This window comes from Microchirus variegatus (genome assembly GCF_963457635.1).
Source record: "Microchirus variegatus genome assembly, chromosome: 5".
Classification (NCBI taxonomy): Eukaryota; Metazoa; Chordata; class Actinopteri; order Pleuronectiformes; family Soleidae; genus Microchirus; species Microchirus variegatus.
This window is the reverse complement of record NC_139806.1, coordinates 2,035,782-2,055,298: the sequence shown is the minus strand read 5'-3', so window position 1 is coordinate 2,055,298 and position 19,517 is coordinate 2,035,782. Positions and strand designations below refer to the sequence as shown.

The window sequence follows — 19,517 nt, the reverse complement described above, 5'->3', positions numbered from 1 at the left end:
TCAAGACATTGACAAGATTAAATAAAACTGTTTTCAGCTGTGCTAACGTCATTGCACAAGGGTTTTCTAATCATCCAATAGCCTTCTTACACCATTAGCAAACACAATGTACCATTAGAACACTGGAAATGGGCCTCTATACACCTATGTACATATTCCATTAAAAACAAGACGTTTGCAGCTAGAATAGTCGTTTACCACATTAACAATGTATAGAGTGTATTTATGATTCATTTAATGTATTCATTGGGGAAAAAATGTGATTTTCCTTCAAACATAAGGATATTTCTAAGTTACCCCAAACTTTTGAACGATAGTGTATGTCTAGATGAAAATAACAAATTTTAAGATAAGTGTGAAGTGTATGGTTTAACTGGCCCTTCAAATGGAGTTTTATTAGCGCTATACCAGGATAACAGAATAAAAATAAAAATCAATCCAGCATCAATCATGGTGTAACCACAGGTACAACTAACTATATCTAAAATAAAATAATGGCAGTGGTGTAAGTGTACAGTATACCACCATTTGTATATACTGTGTGTATATATATATATATATATATATATATACAGGAATGCATTATAATTGAACCACTTTAGAAAAGAACACAGTCTGTCCTTTGTGCTGCTTTGACAAAGTGGCACCAGTAAACGTTTTGCTGTATTCGCCGCTCACCGATTGACGTTTGCAATGTTCCCATTGATGTAGACAGAAACTGTCACTGTGTTCATTTAAAAGTAAAAAAAAAAAAAAAGAATCCTTACTGCCTCCAATTAAATCGTGGCAGGTGGTGCAGCTCAAAGGAGCGCATTCACGTCGGATATAGCATCATTGGATGTGTGTAAGTCATGGTGGGTATCATCTAAATATTGATGTTTTCATACTGAACTGTCTCCATGAGTTCTGCTTAAACTCCTGCTGCAGTTTGAAGCTGCTCACCATGTGTGTGTAAGTGAGATGTACAGATGATTTCTGGCCCAATCTTTGTTGTCCGTTCACCTCGGTGATCGAACAGTAAAAGACTGATGAGGGCGAGGCCATCGGTTCAGATTCATCCAGCAGAATTGGGCAAGAAGGTCAGGGTCGCGGTTGCGCTTTGTTAAATCAGGCCTTCGCGGTCGATCGATTAAATTGCGTGTGATCCTCCAGGTCAGGGAGCGACGGGTTTAGGAATGAAGTAAATGTACAAATAGAGCGGCCCTTGAAGAAAACTCCAACAGTAGTTGTGAAACTGTCTGATCTGAAACTGTCCTTTTAGAAGTTTGGCAAGCCTGTCGGAGCTCTTTGAAAAGTTTTTAAAGCTCACATAGAGTGCTCCTGTTGCACATATATGTTAGTTATGGAGGTCTACTTACATACATTAAGTTGTTTTTATGCTCAAAAACCTCCTAGTTGCTGTAAACAAGCCGATAGAAATCCTCTTTTCTGACTCTGTTGCTCAGCCGCGATATTTCAGACTCAACTCTCACACCCAGAAGACAGTCTTGTGATTGGCCAGTACCCGGAAGTGACATATTCAGCACACCCGCTCTCAGAAGTGCAGCTCCCCCCTCTGGAACGGTGGATGCACTGCTACTCATTATCAAAACATTGTTTTAACAATGTTTAAAAATAGCTTCATCACGACTACCCGCCACAGTCCCTTTTATGACTTTGACCCGGATTCAGACCCAGAGTCAGAAGACACTGTCGCTCATGAAACACCTCCACAACGGACGTTATTCTTCTTCTGCACATCGGGTTGTACGCAACCCGATGTGCCCGGACTAGTGCCCGAAGCAGGACGATCTGCTGTTCCGGAGAACAACTGTTTACGTAACCTTACCAGGTTGAGCCCGAGATTACAATTAAAAACACAGCGTTCTCAGCAGTGGCTGAACTGTTTGTTTTGAACCTTCATGGATTCAAGGTAATGACGCAGATAGACACTAAAAAACAGCGTTAATTGGAACTTCCGGTCTAGGTCTGCTTTAATGCACAAGTTGTTTGGTGCAGCTTTGGCACGTCCAGACAAAAAATAGGTTGTTTTGTCATTAAATGACAGTGAGTGAGTGAGGGGGTCAGAATAGTGAGTGTATTCTAACACCAAAGATGCTGTGCCTACATGGGCGCATATGCAAGTGTTTGTTGTTTTGGATGGGAACAGATCAGCCCTCGTACCTTTGTGAACACGCCTCATAAAGAAGTTGACAAACCATATTTTGTAGTAAGTATAGTATAATAGTAATAAAGTGAAGTGGATTTACTGTCTCTTTGTGCTGCCACTGTTTCAGATTTCCCTTCTTCAGTCGGTGGTTTTCCATCCATTTTAGTGTTAGGGTTACAAACTGGACCTAAGAGTCCTTGTAGATTTAATGCAGGAGTCGCTTGATGCGGCACGTCCAGCAAAAGTTGACTTTTGAAGTCATTTTTAACAGAAAAAAAAAGGTTGTTTTGTCATTAAATAACAGTGATGGAGTGAGTGAGAGGGGGTCAGAACAGTGAGCGTGTTCTGTGTTGGTTATTCATCCCCATGTCTAAATAAGCTTTCGCCCCTTGCCTTTCAGAGACTACCTCCTTCGATCCCTCACATGGCTGCGTCTTTATCTTGAGCAAAAACACCACTCTCCTCCTCATTGTTGTCTCCGCTGCTTTTCAGTGGCGTAACCGTGGTGTTGTGAGTGAGTGCGTGTCGGCCCGTGGCAAACATCAGTCAGGAGCTATCCTCAGCCATTAGGCTGTCAAAGAATTAAAAGACTCCATATTCAGCGCTGAATGCTCGCCGTCCTCCTCCTCCCTCTCGCTTCCTTTCTCCGCAGCACTCTGACTCACTTTGTGAATGTCAGCGTGGATTTGTAATGTCAAACATTAATGTGTCACAATCCTGCTTTTTCGGAGTCTGTTGTGCTGTTTGATGCTGCGGCGAAACCGAGACTGCCAAATAATGTAGGAAATAATTCATATCATCTGTCTGCATCAGAGTACAGCAGATAATATTTCAATATTTCGATTTTTTTGAGGCTTTGCTCATACCAAAAAAAGGCAAAATTCACAAATCACAGTCGGAAAAATCTATGTGCAGATGTACACAGACTACATCTGTACAACTTTGAAATCCACTCCCAAATGTACAGTGAGCAAAGCAAAGAGACTTATTATATCCACCGCTCTGTAAGTACAACAGCCAATTAGAATGAAGCGAGAAATGCCTAACAAGCACTTTTCAAAATAAAGTGAATGTAATGCATTAAAATGTACTCCTGGTTGTATTTTTTTATTTTTTATTATTATTATTATCACAAAAGTAAAAAACTCTGTTCAGTATAGAGCTACTTTCAATCAATCAATCAATCAATCTTTATTTATATAGCCCACAGTTTACTTTCCATATAGGTATGTTTATGTGTTTTTCCTGACCCTTGACTTTATTGTCATTATTCCTTTAAACCCGGCCTCTTCCTGCCAGTGAACAGATGATCGGCTGCAGTAAAAAAAAAAAAAAAAAAAAATGCTTACCTGCCATAAAATACAGCAAGGCAGGAAGCCAATGTTATGACATGTGGGCACTGCTTACACAACAAAAAATACCCTATTTGATGAATATGAAGTATGAAAACATGTATTTCTGATATGAGGTCGGGCATATATTTCCTTCGAGATGTATTTATTTTTTTCTTGCTTCCCACAGGTGAATCATTAAAAATGCTATCAAAGTGCACAAAAGAAGGAAATACAGTAGCTTCCCGAGCCTGAAGCGAAGGGAAGCTACTGTAGGGGGGTTGGGGGGATGTAGATTACGTACAAACGTCACTCCAGAATTTTACAGAATTGCTATTTATTCCTCAGCCTCAGGGCAAGTTCTCTGCTTTAATGTAAAGTATGTCACGTTAGCATTTACATGATTTCAACTTAAGAGATACATACCTGTGATTAAAAATCTGCCAGTTTCAGGCAGACAAGCTCCACCAATTGATTACATTTAACAAGTCGTTGGGGAGAAGACATGAGAATTGCTCTATAAATTAATATTCGCCGGTGTTTTAGTGAAATAATTCCAAAACAAAACGCGATGAGTGAGAGATCGCAAGTTCGCAAGGACGACATAACATCTCCATGGATCCAATACTGACACTTTTTTTTGGATTGATTTGGATTTTTGGTTTTCAATTGACACCATTTAACAAGCAAAATTGTCATATATGGTCATCTTTGTTTATGCTGCAAGTCATTTCATCACAAAACTGACCATTCCTGAGCAATTATTCCCTACTTTAAAGACTCCAGATAATCTGGTCCAAGAGGGTATGATTGGAATAATATGGATGATAAAGAATAAGTACAGTACAAGCATGAGGATGGTGATGATGATGATGATGGGAGATCAGTATACCCTTTGGTGTGTGTGTGTGTGTGTGTGATATTAGAAAGTAGTCCGTTTTATTTTGTTACCTTAACCATTCAAAGCACAACATGTAAAAGACCAATTACAGTCTTAAACCAATCTTGCACTTTGGAGGATTGGTATCAAAAGGCAGGAGTTTTGAGAGGAGGCCAAATCTCTGCAGAGGGAAGGGATTATGTTTATTTTGTGTGTGTGTGTGTGTGTGTGTGTGTGTATCCCCACAACTGTTCATATCGTTTGCCATTTTTTTTCTTTTTAAATCTATCATTATTGCTGAGTGTCCCTGTGAGAGTAATGTGTACCCATGTATGTAATGTTGCAATAACAGCAAAGCAAACTATTTATTTACCACTGCCTCCCCGGGTTTTTGTTGCTTACTTGGACAGTTTTTTTTTTCTGCTCTGTTGAAATATCAGTGTGCTCACAGTGCACCTGGACACATCCTTATTTTAACACCGACATGGGCGCTCACAAGTGCTTGTTGTTTTGGATGGGAACAGATCGGCCCTCTTACCTTTGTGAACACGTCTCACAAGGAAGTTGATAAACCATATTTTTTTAGTATAATAGTAATAAAGATTGACCGTCTCTTTTGGCTGCCGCAGTTTCAGATTTCGTTTTTTTAGTCGGTGGTTTTCCATCCATTTTAGGGTTAGGGTTATGAAGCATATTGATATAAAACCACAGGGTGGATCAACGTGTGGCTAATGAGGGCTAAAATACACAAATAAAAGAAGCATTTTAAAACAATAATACATAAGAAAACTAACCCTAGTGAGTAACCCCAGTTATAAACCCGTTACTAACCCGAGTTATGAACTCTAGTTGCTATAACTAACCCTAGTTACGAACCCGTTACTAACCCTAGCCAACCCGAGTTAGTAACCCTGACTAACCCTAGTTACTAACCCTTGCTAACACTATTTACAAACCCTAGTTACTAACTCAAGTTACAATCCACAGTTACTAATCCTAGTTACAAAACCTAACTAACCCTAGTTGCTAACCTTAAGAAACCCTAGTTACTAACGCTAGTTACGAACCCTAACTAAGAAAATCAGCTAAAACACACGAGAAACAGCTCCACAAGATGAAGTGTGAGGTCTGCCTGATTTAGGCTCGGCCAACTCTACGTAGGCTTTAGCCTTGATTTTGGGACAACTGTGAAGCTGAAATGCAATCGGGTTGAGTTCATATGAGAGGCTGTAATGGAGCCGTGGAGCTGGAGATAAATGAGTCATTTCCAAATCAACCTGACCTATATCATTGACACAGGTCTGTCGGAGTCTAATGGCGGGTTTCTTTGTCTCATGGTGGCTTTATAATCTGTTCTTTATTGCCTTGACTTTAACCATTACAGAGGTTCAACAATGCACTTGTACTGCAATGGCTATTAATAACAGAGGCAGACAAGTCGCAGACGTTAGCTCACCTTAGCTTACCTGAAACAGCTCTGTGCGCCTCTGACTCTGCAGTGAAATAGCTCAGCGTTAATATTCCTATATATATAACACGGGGGGCGGGGGGGGGGGGCAGAACGACATGAAAACACTGCATTTAAGGGGTGAAATGATAATACTGAAAGGTTGAAGTTGTGTTCGAGTGAGTCGTCAGGGAACGGGCGCACGTCCCTGTAATGAAACATGACTTTGTGTTTGTGCTGTGAATCCAGCGCTGGCTCCATGCCACAGTTTTCTGTGGATTCCAAAACATCAAAACAAGAGCTGCAGCCAATGTGGAAGTCTGTGTTTGTGTGAGAGAGAGATGAGTTAAGTAATGATATCCTGTTCAGGGAATACACTTTCTGCCAAGAATAAAGGAGCGCTGCACTGTGTGTGTGTGTGTGTGTGTGTGTGTGTGTGTATGTGCGTGTGTGTGATCCTGATATTTCGTGGCAAGAGCGCTGCGCCACAGTCGAACAAGGCACGATTAGGCCGACTCTCTCTGTCTGACAAGCTGGTGAAGGCTGATATCTGTTTGATGTATGATTCATTTCGCTCTTCATAACCACAGAAATATAGAGTCTCATTTGGGTCATCTATCTATCGCTCTCTCTCTCTCTTTCTCTTTCTTGCTCTCACTAAAGCTTGTTTTTTCCTCCCTCATAAACACAGCGGCAGGCTAATGATGATGATGATAGTATCTGGGAAAATTGTGAATATGAACACACACAGCACTTTCACTCGGTCATGTGATGTGTTATCGTGAGCAGGTCAAGCAGGAAAAGGATAAATAATGAGTTTGAGAAAACACTGCAGCACAATCACAACACTCATTTCCAGGTCATTGAAATACTAACGTTTTAAGGCGGAGTTTCCATGTCTTTAAGCCCCACCCACTTCACGTGACCTGAGGTCATCTCCGCCAATGACTCCTTAGCATTTCTCCGACGTTGCGCTCATTTTTGACGGGGGTTAACGTGCATGAAAACTCTGGAAATTTTGCACGGAGGTCCGATAGGCAGAAAATGCGATAGTGGCATATAGGACAGGAAACCGTTTATAGCCCCAGGGCTCTATAGCGCCCCCCAGAAGGCAGGTCATGGTCAGACATAAATCCTCGACAGAGTAAGCTCGACACACTCACCAAGCTTACTCCAAAGTTTCTTGAGGATTTTGGGGGGAATTTTTTTAAGGAAAATTGGCCAAAATTGTCTTAAATGCTAAATTTCAGATTTTTCAAACGTGTTGCTCTCATGATTGCAAATCCACCCCTCCACAATTCAGCCATTTTGGAAAAGCAAGAATGGCTAATCTACGCATTCGAACAAACTCGTCCTAGCACGTTTGAGCTAGCCGACCCAATGGTCCTTTTTAAATCATAGCAGTGCACATTTGCCCGCACCGCTCAGCGGCAGCCTTTCAGCTACTTGTCGATCGTACGGTATTCTTACATTAGACTCAACTTTGGCTATCATCACACACCGCACGTGATCACACGCGTCTGTATTTATGGTACGTTGTTACAGGGAGAAACTGAACAGCAAAACACACCGAGGTGACACTGGAGAGAAAAAATAAATGGGATCAGACCGGCTGACTGTGAGGGTGAGAGGTGTGGGAGGACATTTGCATTGATGGGTTCGGCTTAGGGAGAATATATGAATAGTTTAATGTCTGTTGTATTTAAAACGCTGTCAGTCTGCTTGTTCTAAATGAGGCTTTGATGTGGTCGCCATAAGCCTGACCACTATCAGGTCCATTTAGATAAACTCTCCTCTCTCATTCATTTCTTGCTGCACCAATGCTACCTCACACTGCTGTCGCAGCCCTTCATCTTTCTTCATCAGAGGCTGAAACGTTTATTCAAAGTCTTGCTTGGGCTTCGTCTCGTCTGAGTCTTTTCCGCCATTGTCCTCCCGAGGCAGCAGCAAACGTCGACGATGACGGTGATGATGCCGATAAGGACGTGTCTGCGTCTGGAGAGCAAAGTGATCTTTCAGGATAATAAGCTTTTATGAGCTCTCTGAAGCTACAGTATACACTCAGGATCGTATTACTCAAACCACAGTAATGTGATGTATTTTCCAATGTTCGGTGCTCACGCTGCTGTATTTTTTTGGACACAATGGTGGCTTTCCAAACAAATATTGAACGGTCCTAATTATGAGGAGTAGCAATAGTCAATTTTGCGAGTGATGAATGTGTGGACTTGTTTCGCATCGTCCTCCGGGGACACGATTTCTCTACTTTTCATCTGTGGATAATTTACTGTATCTGTGTCTATTGTTGTAGTTTAAAGGGAAGATTGTGGTTTATTACAAATTGGATCTCATTTCCTCATAAATAGAAATCTAGGAGTTAACGCAACATGCAGCAGAGCAATTAACGGCTGGGAACAAGAAAGCATCGCTCAGTACTGTCTTCTCTTTAATATTTTGTGTTTATTAGTTGTTATGAACAAAAAAAACACTTTTTTTTAATGCAGACTCAGGGCCAATTCCAATTCCTATCTTAACCCTTAATCTTAACTGGCCATCAAAACCAAGTGTTGAGGGTTATTTTGTCACTTAGAAATGGGACACCCCTTAAATGCAGATACGGCGGGCCTAAACTAAGATAATACAATGTTTTTCATCATTTTTATATCTCTATTAACAAAGAAAATACTTAATTTGTATCACACTCGCTTCGCTGCTTTCGACGCCATCTTTCTTATGTGAAAACACGCAATGCATTCTAGGTAGCCCTTGCTCCCAAGGGTGGTCTCGGAAAATCTCAATATTGAGGGCGATACAGCCCTTAAACTCGTCCCATAACTTAATTTTTTAAGGGTTAAGCAAGGAATTGGAATTCACCCTTAGTCTCCAGCGTTGCTCGATTTAGATTTAAAGCATGTGAAATACAAACTTGTCAAAGACACATTCAACAAAGATGTGCATTTGCATATAGTCTCATACTGTGATGGCTTTATAAAAATTAAAAAGTAAACATCATTTGGACCATGTTTCTCTTTTGAGTCCAACTTTCTGGCCCAAAACATCAGTTTGTGATTTACGAAAAAAGAATATTGTAGTTTCTGTCAGTGGACTGCTGTAGAAGAAAAAGAGTGTTTGACTTGTGCAATCCTTGTACAAACCTATTTCTGTTTAAAGTATGCATGACTTGTGCCGTGTACCGCACTGACTTTAAGAACTCGAGATGCAGAGTAAACTGGATTGTGCTCGATGCGTTGTGCTCGAACAACAACCTCCGCTTTGACTGCATTATACTAAAAGTCCAGAAACTTGCACTTCATTTGGAGACCATTGGAGTCACTTCCTGAAAGAAATCACGTATTCAGACATTTTCTGTCCATGCAAAGTCTGTTTTTAGTTTTGAATAGCCACTGCATACCTGTGTTTGTTGGTGTGTTATTGCCAAATCCGCTGACTCATTGTAATCAGAATTACAAAACATTTATTACCATCTATGCAAAAAAAACTGAATAGGAATTTGCTTCAGCGCACACCGCCTTCAGGGAGCCTTTATTATTAAGGTCAGACCATAATAATCACCCACACATCTTGCACCCGCTTAACTTTTTACCCGTGGATTCGATTCTGCCAACAAACGGCCACTTAGTCCATAGTGCTGTGTGTGTGAGAGGGGGAGTGGCTACAGTAGAGCAGCAAAAGACAATAAATAATTATGTGGTTTTTTTACCGATATATTTAATGATATCTTTTGCATTACTGGTGATCTTTTGCATTACTGGTGATCAAACGATGTCAAACAACCCTCACTTTGGGTCCGTTCCATCCATTATCTACCACTTTATCCTGCACCGGAGGGTCACGGGGGTGCTGTGCCCTTCTCAGCTGACATAGGGCGGCAGGACTCTGGAGTTCACCTAATCCCCATTTCTGCATGTTTTTCAACTATGGGATGAAGCCGGAGAACCTGTAGAAAACCCACGCACACACAGGGAGAACATGCAAACTCCTTGCAGAGAGACCCTTGTTCCAACCGGGAACCGAACCCAGTAACCCGGGTGTTCTCTTGCTGCAAAGGCGAGAGCGCTAACCACTACACCAACTGTGGGCCCTTTGCCATTGGGTATTTAGTGAAAAAGGAACACATTTTGCACTACAGGAGAGAAGCTAGGAGTTTGGAAGTACTTGGTATTTGTTGGGTGTGAGTCAGTTGTGCTCTCTTCAAAAGAAATGGCTTTTCTTTGTTAAATGCCATTCTGTACGCGACTGTTCATATTTCAACAGTGGTCTCGCCGAGACAAAGATCACACCTTGTGTCTTTGTGATCACCAGGGGTGAGCAAATCTATAGACGCAGATTTATACTGACAGTCGCCTTAATATTTAAATACGTGTCATATGTATGATTCAAATCATTGATGAGAACGGTGCTGTCTTAGAAACGGTCCCACCGTTGAAGGATCTGCAGCAACAGTTTGTCGTCCTCATCGTGACATGAAGTTCTGAGGCTTTTCGCAGCTAAGGATTGATTAATGCAACAAATAAAGGCCTCATTAGAGTGTTTTAATGTTAAAAACTGGCACCTCCGCATGTCCGAACTCTCAGCTTTAGTGATGGAGCTTCGTGTAGCATGTTCTGTAAATCCCACCTGAAGGGAATCAACCTATTTATATGAATAACCATCACTTACTCCCCCCCCCCCCCCCCCCCACATGTCTTTTGAATCATATTTCACAACATCATGGGCCTTTGTTCTTCCAACTGGGAAGACAGGCATGGGGGTGGGTTACTCTAGCCTCAAAATGTCACTCCCTACTCTTTCCACACCAGCCTCTGCTTGGAGACGCCGTTGTTTCCATTTCCACTGCATTTCTATTCTCCTCCCCTCTTGTTTTTTGTCGTCTGCGGTCTCCTCTTATTCCTTTAAATGTTTTATTTCATGCCAGGGAAATGGATTTGTATTTGTCTTCACACTGCATCGCCGGAGCCTCATACCGTCAGTTGCGTCCTCTGTTCTCTGCACAGTCCATCACACCCCTGCTATCGCTTTACCGTTTCATTTTATGGGGCAGACTGTCAGATTCACCGTCTTTGCCTCTTTGTTTTCTCCGGTATGATTTAAAAAAAAAAAAAAGTAGGTTAAGAGGAAGGGTGCAGGATGTTGGCATATCTATCAAGCTCCTCAATGTCTGAATTATAATCTGCACCTCCCTCCCAAGCACGCTCCTTGAAACGCTGAGTGATTGCTGGAGTGTCTACAAGTGTGAAAAGTAAAAAAAAGAGGTGTAAATAAATCAACATGGAAGGAAAAGAAAAGACCATGCATGCCAAAGGTTGCCAGCGCTGTAGACTAATCTTTATTTAATGTCTGAGTGAGCTAATGTTGGAATGCAGCAGGAGAAACACACACTCTCAACTGGATGTTCTGGATTTTATTGATAATACTAACTCACATTGCCCTGAAAAATTTATATAAAATGTATTAAAAAAAGGAAAAAAGTTGTATTTAACTGAAAATGTAAAAGCTTTGCACAGCTGTTCTACTCTCGCACATAAGACTTTCAGCTGTGTTTTGTGCACGATTTTAATTTACAAGATTGTTTTACCTTATTTATAATATCTGGTTCAAGTCTAGACGAGAGAACTGACACGAGCGATAATGCTGTTGTACTGAGGGAGGCTGGATTATCATTGCCGTGTGTAGGATAAGACACATTTTAGTCATTTGATCCATTGTTAATTATAAAAGTAATATAGTCTTATATTAGTGTAGTAATATTAAACATTTATATGGTCATATAACTAATTGCCCAAGACCAATTCCAAAGAGATATAATGAAATTAAAGCAACTGCAGAGCTGCCAGCACGCATGTAAAAAAAAAGTGTTCTAATATAATGAGAGGCGCTGATCTCATGAGCTCTGATAAGGTGTCAACATTTTAAAGTAAGGTCATTACTAATCTTTTTCAGCCAAATAATGCTTTTTATTTCACCTGAACATACACAAAACGATGGTAACACTTTCTTTTACAGTCCCCTAATTACCAGGTATTTACCTGGTAAATTCATGGTAAACTAAAAGTGTTACTCTGTAATTACCAATGGTAATAAGAAAGTAAATGCAATGAAACTATGGCCAACATACTGGGCATTTACCTGGCAACTATATGGTAAATTATAGTGTGTTATTGGGTAAATACTGTGGGTAATAAGGGGGTAAGTACAATTAGGCTGAATCCCAATACCACCCCTTAGCCCTCCCCCTTCCCCTTCCCCCTTTGTCAGAGTTCCCCTTGGCCCTCAAAACAGAGTTGAGGGAGCGAGGGGTACGAACGTTCCCCTAAGAAATGAGACACACCTCCATTACGTCATCACGTCGTCCGGACTTGACGCTCGCGGACTGCTACATCAACAAGCCGATGCGATGCTTGTTGATGTAACAATCCAAAAATGCCGTCCTCACAAGTAATGTCTGTTGCCTGGGCTATTTTTCTGTTTTTACGACTGTCAGCTGCTAACCAACGACATCGGCGGCGACGCTGTGAGGAGTGTTCACACACACAGTTACAGCGACTGCAGACCCGCTGCATTATCATAGCCACACACACACACACACACACGGTGCAGAGGGAGAAAGCTGCTCGCAGACAGAGCGGAGGAGAGCGGGGACAGAATCTCCTGTTCTGTCCTGAAGACGTAACTGTGCACTCCGGCACTATTTGTTAATGTTAAAAAAAAATAGCGATAGCAGCTAGCTAACCACTTACGAAAGGAACGCCGGGATAGCATCGGCTACGACTAGCTAGTAATTCAAAACAAACTTGACTAGTGATTCAGAAACACCGTTGACAATTGAAGAAGACCACAATACAATCATTACACATGACTGTCGTGATTAAAATACTGAAAATACATTTGTGCGAGTCTTTAACGGCCAGCTTTCAAACTTCGCTGACAGGTGACGCGGCAGAAGCTGCGAAATTCCTCAAAGCCCTCCGTTCCAAGTGTGGTCCTGAGGAAGCTTCGTTTCGAGGGCTACGTAGCCCTACGGCTTGGCCCTACCCCTTAACCCTTATGAGAAATGAGACAGCACTACACCTCACATGAACGCGCAAAAACAAGGGGTAGGGGGAAGGGGGAGGGCTAAGGGGTGGTATTGGGATTCAGCCTTAATCTATGGCCAAAATGTTGGGTATTTTCCTGGTAACTATATAGTAAATTATAGAGTGTTATTGGGTTATAAGCTGGTAATAAGCAGGTAGCTACAGTCCCCTAATAACTAGCTATTTACCTAGTAAATATATAGTAACACAAATGTCTTGCTAGGTATTAGCCTGTAATAAAAAGTTAAGAAAAATTAAATCATGGCCAAAAAACTGGGCAATTACCCAGTAAATTATAAAGCATTATTGGTAATAACTACTGGTGATAAGTGGGTCAATACAGCGGAAATACTATGTATTCATCTGGTAAATTGTGTTATTGGAAAATTAACACTGGTAATAAGCAGGTTAGTATTTCCCTGTTATATGTATGGTAAATCAAGATCGAATTACCAGGTAAATGTCCGGTATGTTGGCCATAGTTTCATTGTATTTACTTTCTTATTACCATTGGTAACACATTGGTGTTACCATGAATTTACCAGGTAAATACCTGGTAATTAGGGGACTGTAAAAGAAAGCGTTACACTGAAGCTCAGAAACATCCAAAGTCATAGATGGGGTGTGAATTGATTGTAAATATAGCGAAATAATTGAGTCCTGGACACAGAAAACCGACACACCGATGGGTACAGAGTACTCTGTCTTACAATGGGACATAAAAATCCTAAAATGTGGTAATCCCTGAAGCCATCAGATTGATTCTTTATTGTTTTTAGCAGTCTGTTGTGTTTGGAAAGTGCTGAGGGTTGAGAGTTTTTGTATCAACAGCAGCCAAAGTCAAGTTATGGCTTTGTCCAGGTTAGCAGCGCTGCAGTCTCAGCATCTATGGTAATGTCTGAGCTAAATTGCCGCCCACGCTGCTGAACTGAGACAACCGAGCGTTGTCTAAAAACTTTTGTTTTAAGATGCTATGAGTTTGTTATCGTTGCTATTTTGTTTTCAACAGTAACGTGTGGCCAGGAGAACCAAAGTCCAACATACCTGTACCAGTCATAGGCATAGTTCCTTCATATTAGATACACTACCGTTAGTGTTGTTGTTAATGTGATAAACGATTATTCTAGCTGCAAACACCTGGTTTTTAATGGAATATATACATAGGTGTATAGAAGCCCATTTCTAGTGTTCTCTTGTGTTTTGCTAATGGCGTTAGAAGGCTATTGGATGATTAGAAAACCCTTGAAAACCCTTGTGCAATGATGTTAGCACAGCTGAAAACAGTTGTGCCGGTTTTCTATTCATTTTGCAACTCTTTTGATGAATAAACGTGTGACTTTAATGGAAAACACAACAAAAATGTTATCGTGACCCCAAACTTTTGAAAGCTAGTATATCTATGACTGATTGCTGGGTTAGTCTAATGTCACACAACACAACTTTCACAGCCTTCGACCCACCACAGTTAGTCTATACTACACGACTAATTGGGGACCACACACTTCCAGGAAGAAAGCGTCGAGTACGTCTGGTCTCAAGTCATGAAAACAACCCTAACCCAAGGTTTGTGCCTCATCCTGGCCTCATATTTGCGTAATGTTTCCACCAACTAGCCTACGCGTCAGAGAGCCTCTTTTAAATGTCTTTATAGGAGTTTTTCCACAGCGTAATTGGCAATTACAAAGTCAAGTTCCTGGAAAAAAAAGGCATGTCTCGATTACCTTATAATCCATGGCCTATGTGGTGAAGTGTGACAGCAATCAGCCACAACAATGGCACTTGTTGCAGGAAACAGACTCGTTCTTTATGCAATTAAGGGAGCATTTAATTTGTTTGAAAGCTTGAAAGTCGATTGCCATGAAACATCATAATGAAGTGCTATTTATGAGGGGTTTTCACTTTTCTCTGATAGCTACCTGATGCTCCCTCTCCGTCCTTAATTTGCTTGGTGACACATTGAGCCGAGCAGATACTGCAGAATGTGTTCCGTCATACTCCACTTTTTCCATTTACTTTGACAGTAACTTCTTCCAGATACTGGATCTCTTGCACGGCCCTGTCACACTCCAATCCTCCAGCCCCGCCGCTGCTGCTTCTCCCTGCTTGATTGGATAGTTGTATCACCCATAGCCTGCTTCTCACCATTAACTGACCACTCATCCTGACACTTGGCTATTACACTGAATTACGTACTTGTCGCACTCTTTACTGCCTCTCACTCATTTTCTCCTTACATCTCCAGCTCCACTCCAACTCTGACAAGGGCGACGGCTCCGTGCGATACATCCTGTCCGGCGAGGGGGCCGGCTCCGTCTTTATCATCGACGAGACCACAGGTGACATCCACGCCGCCAGGAGCCTGGACCGCGAGAGGAAGTCGGAGTATGTCCTGCACGCACGGGCGATCGATCGCCGGACGAACCGCTCGCTGGAAACGGAGTCAGAGTTCATCATCAAGGTCCAGGACGTCAACGACAATCCCCCAACGTTCCCTGAAGGACCGTTCTCAGCCATGGTGCCTGAGATGTCCGATGTCGGTAAGACACAAACTGTGACTTATGTCTAGTACATGCAAAGTTGTAACCGTACCCAATCTAAAAAAAAAATGGTACACCAATATAGAATACTCTCAACATAATACTTAAATAGTAGTGGACACGCTAACGCCGTCAACATTAACGCACAACACGTTTCCATGACGACTGACCGGAAAAAGACAAGCGTGACTCCTGATTGTTAAAATGAGTCTCTAAAGCAGTGGTTCTCCTTTTTGAGTAGCGACCCCCAATTTAACATGAACGGCTGTCCGCAAATAACGCAAACTTTCTTTTTCTTTTTAATGAAATAAAATGATAACTAGGGATGGGAATTACACGGCATTTTGAGAGTTGATTGTCAAGGTCCACGTGTCAAATTTTGTCTATTTAAAAAAAAAAAAAAAACTATTCTACACTGTACTAATTCATTTTAAGCTAAAAAACATGGCTGTACAGTCCAATATTGACCATCAAAGCAGCGCTAATAAAAATGAGAGGCAAAAAAAGGAAAAACTCTCCGCTGGCACGGATGTGTCTCCAGACGGCTCAGGTTTTTGAACCTGCGCTTGTTAGGTGTCCACCAGAGTGAAGGATCTTTACTGGGTGAGATGGCGTCTTCATTTGTGTAGCGCTTGTGTTGTGCCCCTCAACCCCGTCTTAAACATAAGGGGGGTAGGGTAAGGTTAAGTGCGCATGCCGGGAAAGCAATGTGGTCAGGTGGTGAAAAGCTGGTGTTTTCAGTGTACTTTTTCTGCCCAACCGCTCGTCGTCATTCTAACGTCTGATCGGACGCTACATTAATTTTGATTTAAAAAAAAAAAAATATGTATATATTTTTCCAAAATGATTTGGCGACCCCAGAAATCATCTCGCGACCCCAATTGGACCCCAAGGTTGAGAATGGCTGCTCTAAAGTAACGCTAAACTTTAAAAACAGAGGCACACTTACGCTGTACACAGGTACGCTGGTTATTTGTAGTGCTGCTCCTTTAATAAACATACCGCTCTAGTTCAACTGCGCTAACGGCACTAAAGGTGCTAAAGCAGCTAATGGAGTTAACGGTTAACGGCACGTCTTTTTCCGCTCACTCATCATGGAAATGCATCATGCTTTAATGTGCCCATTAATGTGCCCAGCACAAAAAGATAATAATTTGAATTCCCATCATTCACCAGGGAGTACAATCAACACCTCATCTTTTACTTCCCGTCTCTGACAAGTGAGTTTTATTCAATCATCCCGTGGAGAAAGTATTTGGCCCAGTGCCACTCAAAATACCTGCGGAGTTTGACAGGAGGAGAGTGACGAAGCAGAAGTTAGCAACGTTTATGCATTAATGAGACACGACTGCATATGCAGGTGGAGAAGAGGATGTTGCCGCACTACATGGGCTCTGCTGAGTTCCTCTGGGTTAATTATGGATGTCCTCTTTAGAAACTTGTTTGGGGGCGAGATTGACAATGACCTGCAACAGTCTAGGAAAGGAATTATAAACATGTGCGGCTTTATCTGCATCTTTTAGTATCTAAAATGGCCGTCCCCTCTTTGACTTTATTCATCCTTGGTGAGAAGTTTGGTCATTTTGGCCTAGGTTTTGTAATTTTCCTGGGCTTGTGATTTCAATTTTAACTTGAAGGTTGTTCTTTGACGGCGTGTGAAAGATGAGTGAAAAAATGTGCTGGGTGTGAAAACGTGTCGTGTAAAGCAGCCTTGAGCGGTCATCAAGGCTAGAAATGTGCGATATAAACACAAACCATTTACTTCCTTACTATTTTCTCACCAGTGTACCAATTAGTTAATTAGTCCCAAGAGTATTTATAACCTTGTATTTATTTATAATTCCTTTTCAGTTGCCAGAACAGTGCTTCTTCGTCTTTAGTCTCCGTGTCATTAATGCATGCTTGATATTTAGCAAATGTGTTTTAGTTACTAAAGTTGCATGAAGTATATGATCAGTAGTCGTAGTAGCATCAAGACCTGGGTCACATTTGATTTTGTGTAGTGGACACATTGGTTCCAGCAACTGGGAGAAGCAAACAAATCAATGGATTTTTTTGAAGAAGTCGTCCGTTGGAGGACCAACATCCTTTTGTCTGTCCACTCGTGTTTGGGTCGTCCTACACACTTCAGCAAATTAGTCACTGAGTCATTGAGATGTTGCAGGAGGGGCAAGGTTCTGGAGAAGGACGTCATTACTTCTTTTTCGGTGATGTGTCTTTAAAAGGCAACCCTGCATTTAACCCATGCTAGACATCACAATCACTATCACTATCCTCGACACAATCTGTGGGCAGTGACTCGGTGCAACATCCTGTTAGCAAGCCAAAAAAACATATAGAATGAAATAAATAAACATGTTTTTTTTTTTTTTTTTGTAATTACCATTATACTGTACAGTTTTAACATCATAATGAAAGGTTTAGGTCTAAAAGGCCATAAATGATCACTTCTCGAGGTTATTAGATCGCATGGATCAATAGAGCTGTGACTGTTTCTCTCAGTCTTCTATAATAGACTTTGTAGCTGCTTGTAATCCCCTGTATAAATGAATATTAGGCCGGTCTTGCATTACACAAGCTCTTCCTATATGTTTCAACATTATCTCGCTGGATTATGGCAGAATTCGTTCTTTTGTTATCCCCCCCTTTTTATGTAGAAGAGCAGTAGAACTCTTCTAATAACGTCTCAGTCTGCAGTCGACTGACTCGAGTTAAGGCCCTTTCTAATGCCAAAAGTTGTGAAAGCATCTTCACAGTCATCAGTCCAGACGAGAGTGTGCCCAAGACCAAGACAATTAAGCCCACTTTATACTTCTCCGACTGCGTATGCGTTATCCGTCTGCGTCACCACGGAGACGCCTCGAGCATTTATACTTCTGCGTCGTGGTGACGGACACTCGCTGCAATTTCCCGCCCGATCAGTAGGGGTCGCTGCGCAAGGTTGTTGTGCTTCTGGCTACAGTGAGCAATGGCGTCCGAGAAAGAAAGAGAGAGAAAGACTGTTGTTGTTGAAAAAGTGGCCGTTTCTCACTTTTCTGTGTCACGGAACGCAGTTTTAAGATAATTTGAGGCGAGAAATTGGCCATTTAGAGTCTAAACATGTGCTGTGTGTGTTAAGATATGACGTATTTATAGTTCGGCAGCGGCGTTATCGGCGGGGATCAGCTCCGCCTCTGTCAGGACGCCCGGAGCGCACTGAGAGCCGGCACAGAGCAGCTTAGCTCAGCCTGTCCTGAGGACCAATCGCAGCTCTTGCCGTCTCCGTAGTCCCTTGACGGAGTGACGGACACTTAAAAAATATTCCGTGCACCCGGAGACGACGCAGAGGCTCTTCGACAGGTTCTGCGTCGACGCAGAGGACTCTGCGTAGCTACGCAGAGCACTTTACGCAGGAGTATAAATTGGGCTTTAGGGACCATGACAGGCAGGCCATATACTATATACATATAATGGGTTTGAATTTATCTCACTCTGTTTTGATCTTGAATCTCAGTTCAGGCCTGGTCTTGGTTCTATTGGTGTGGTCTTGACTACAGCACTAGAATTGAGTGTAATTTGGGGCCAATTCCAATTCCTATCTTAACCCTCAAGCTCAACCCTTAATCTTAACTGGCCTCAAAACCAAGTGTTGAGGGTTATTTTGTCACTTAGAAATGGGACACCCCTTAAATGCAGATACGTCTTCAGATTGTTGGGGGCAGAATAACGTGAAAGCTGCGTCCAGTCTGTCAACTCCAAAAAAGAAGAAGAAGAACACATTTACGTCACAATTATTTATTTATTATTTTATTTCAGTCAAGTTATTAGGTTGTCAGTTAGTTATAAGATGATACTCATACAAATACCACAACCACGGACATATTCTGCTGACAGTTACCACACACCACGGCTTATTGAAGGGTAAATGATAGCAAACGATCGCGTGTCCACACCGGCCGACTATTGACAAAAGATCGTAAAATAAAAATAAATGTTACGCAACAATGATGTCAGTAATCCATAAAATGGGTCTAAACTAAGATAATACAATGGTTTTCATAATTTTTATATCTCTATTAACAAAGAAAATACTTAATTTG

The 19,517-nt window shown here is 41.7% G+C and overlaps 1 protein-coding gene across 1 annotated transcript in view; it reads left to right on the top strand.

Annotated features, from left to right (window-relative positions):
* The window catches only part of LOC310927584 (cadherin-18-like), a gene marked incomplete at both ends in the record, with an annotated part of 99,019 nt that overhangs the window by 14,993 nt on the left and 64,509 nt on the right, over positions 1 to 19,517 (top strand). The window contains one exon of the mRNA XM_083889905.1: positions 15,144 to 15,438. Within this exon, the coding sequence (XP_083746031.1) occupies positions 15,144 to 15,438 (295 nt within the window). The remainder of the gene's footprint in view (positions 1 to 15,143; positions 15,439 to 19,517) is intronic.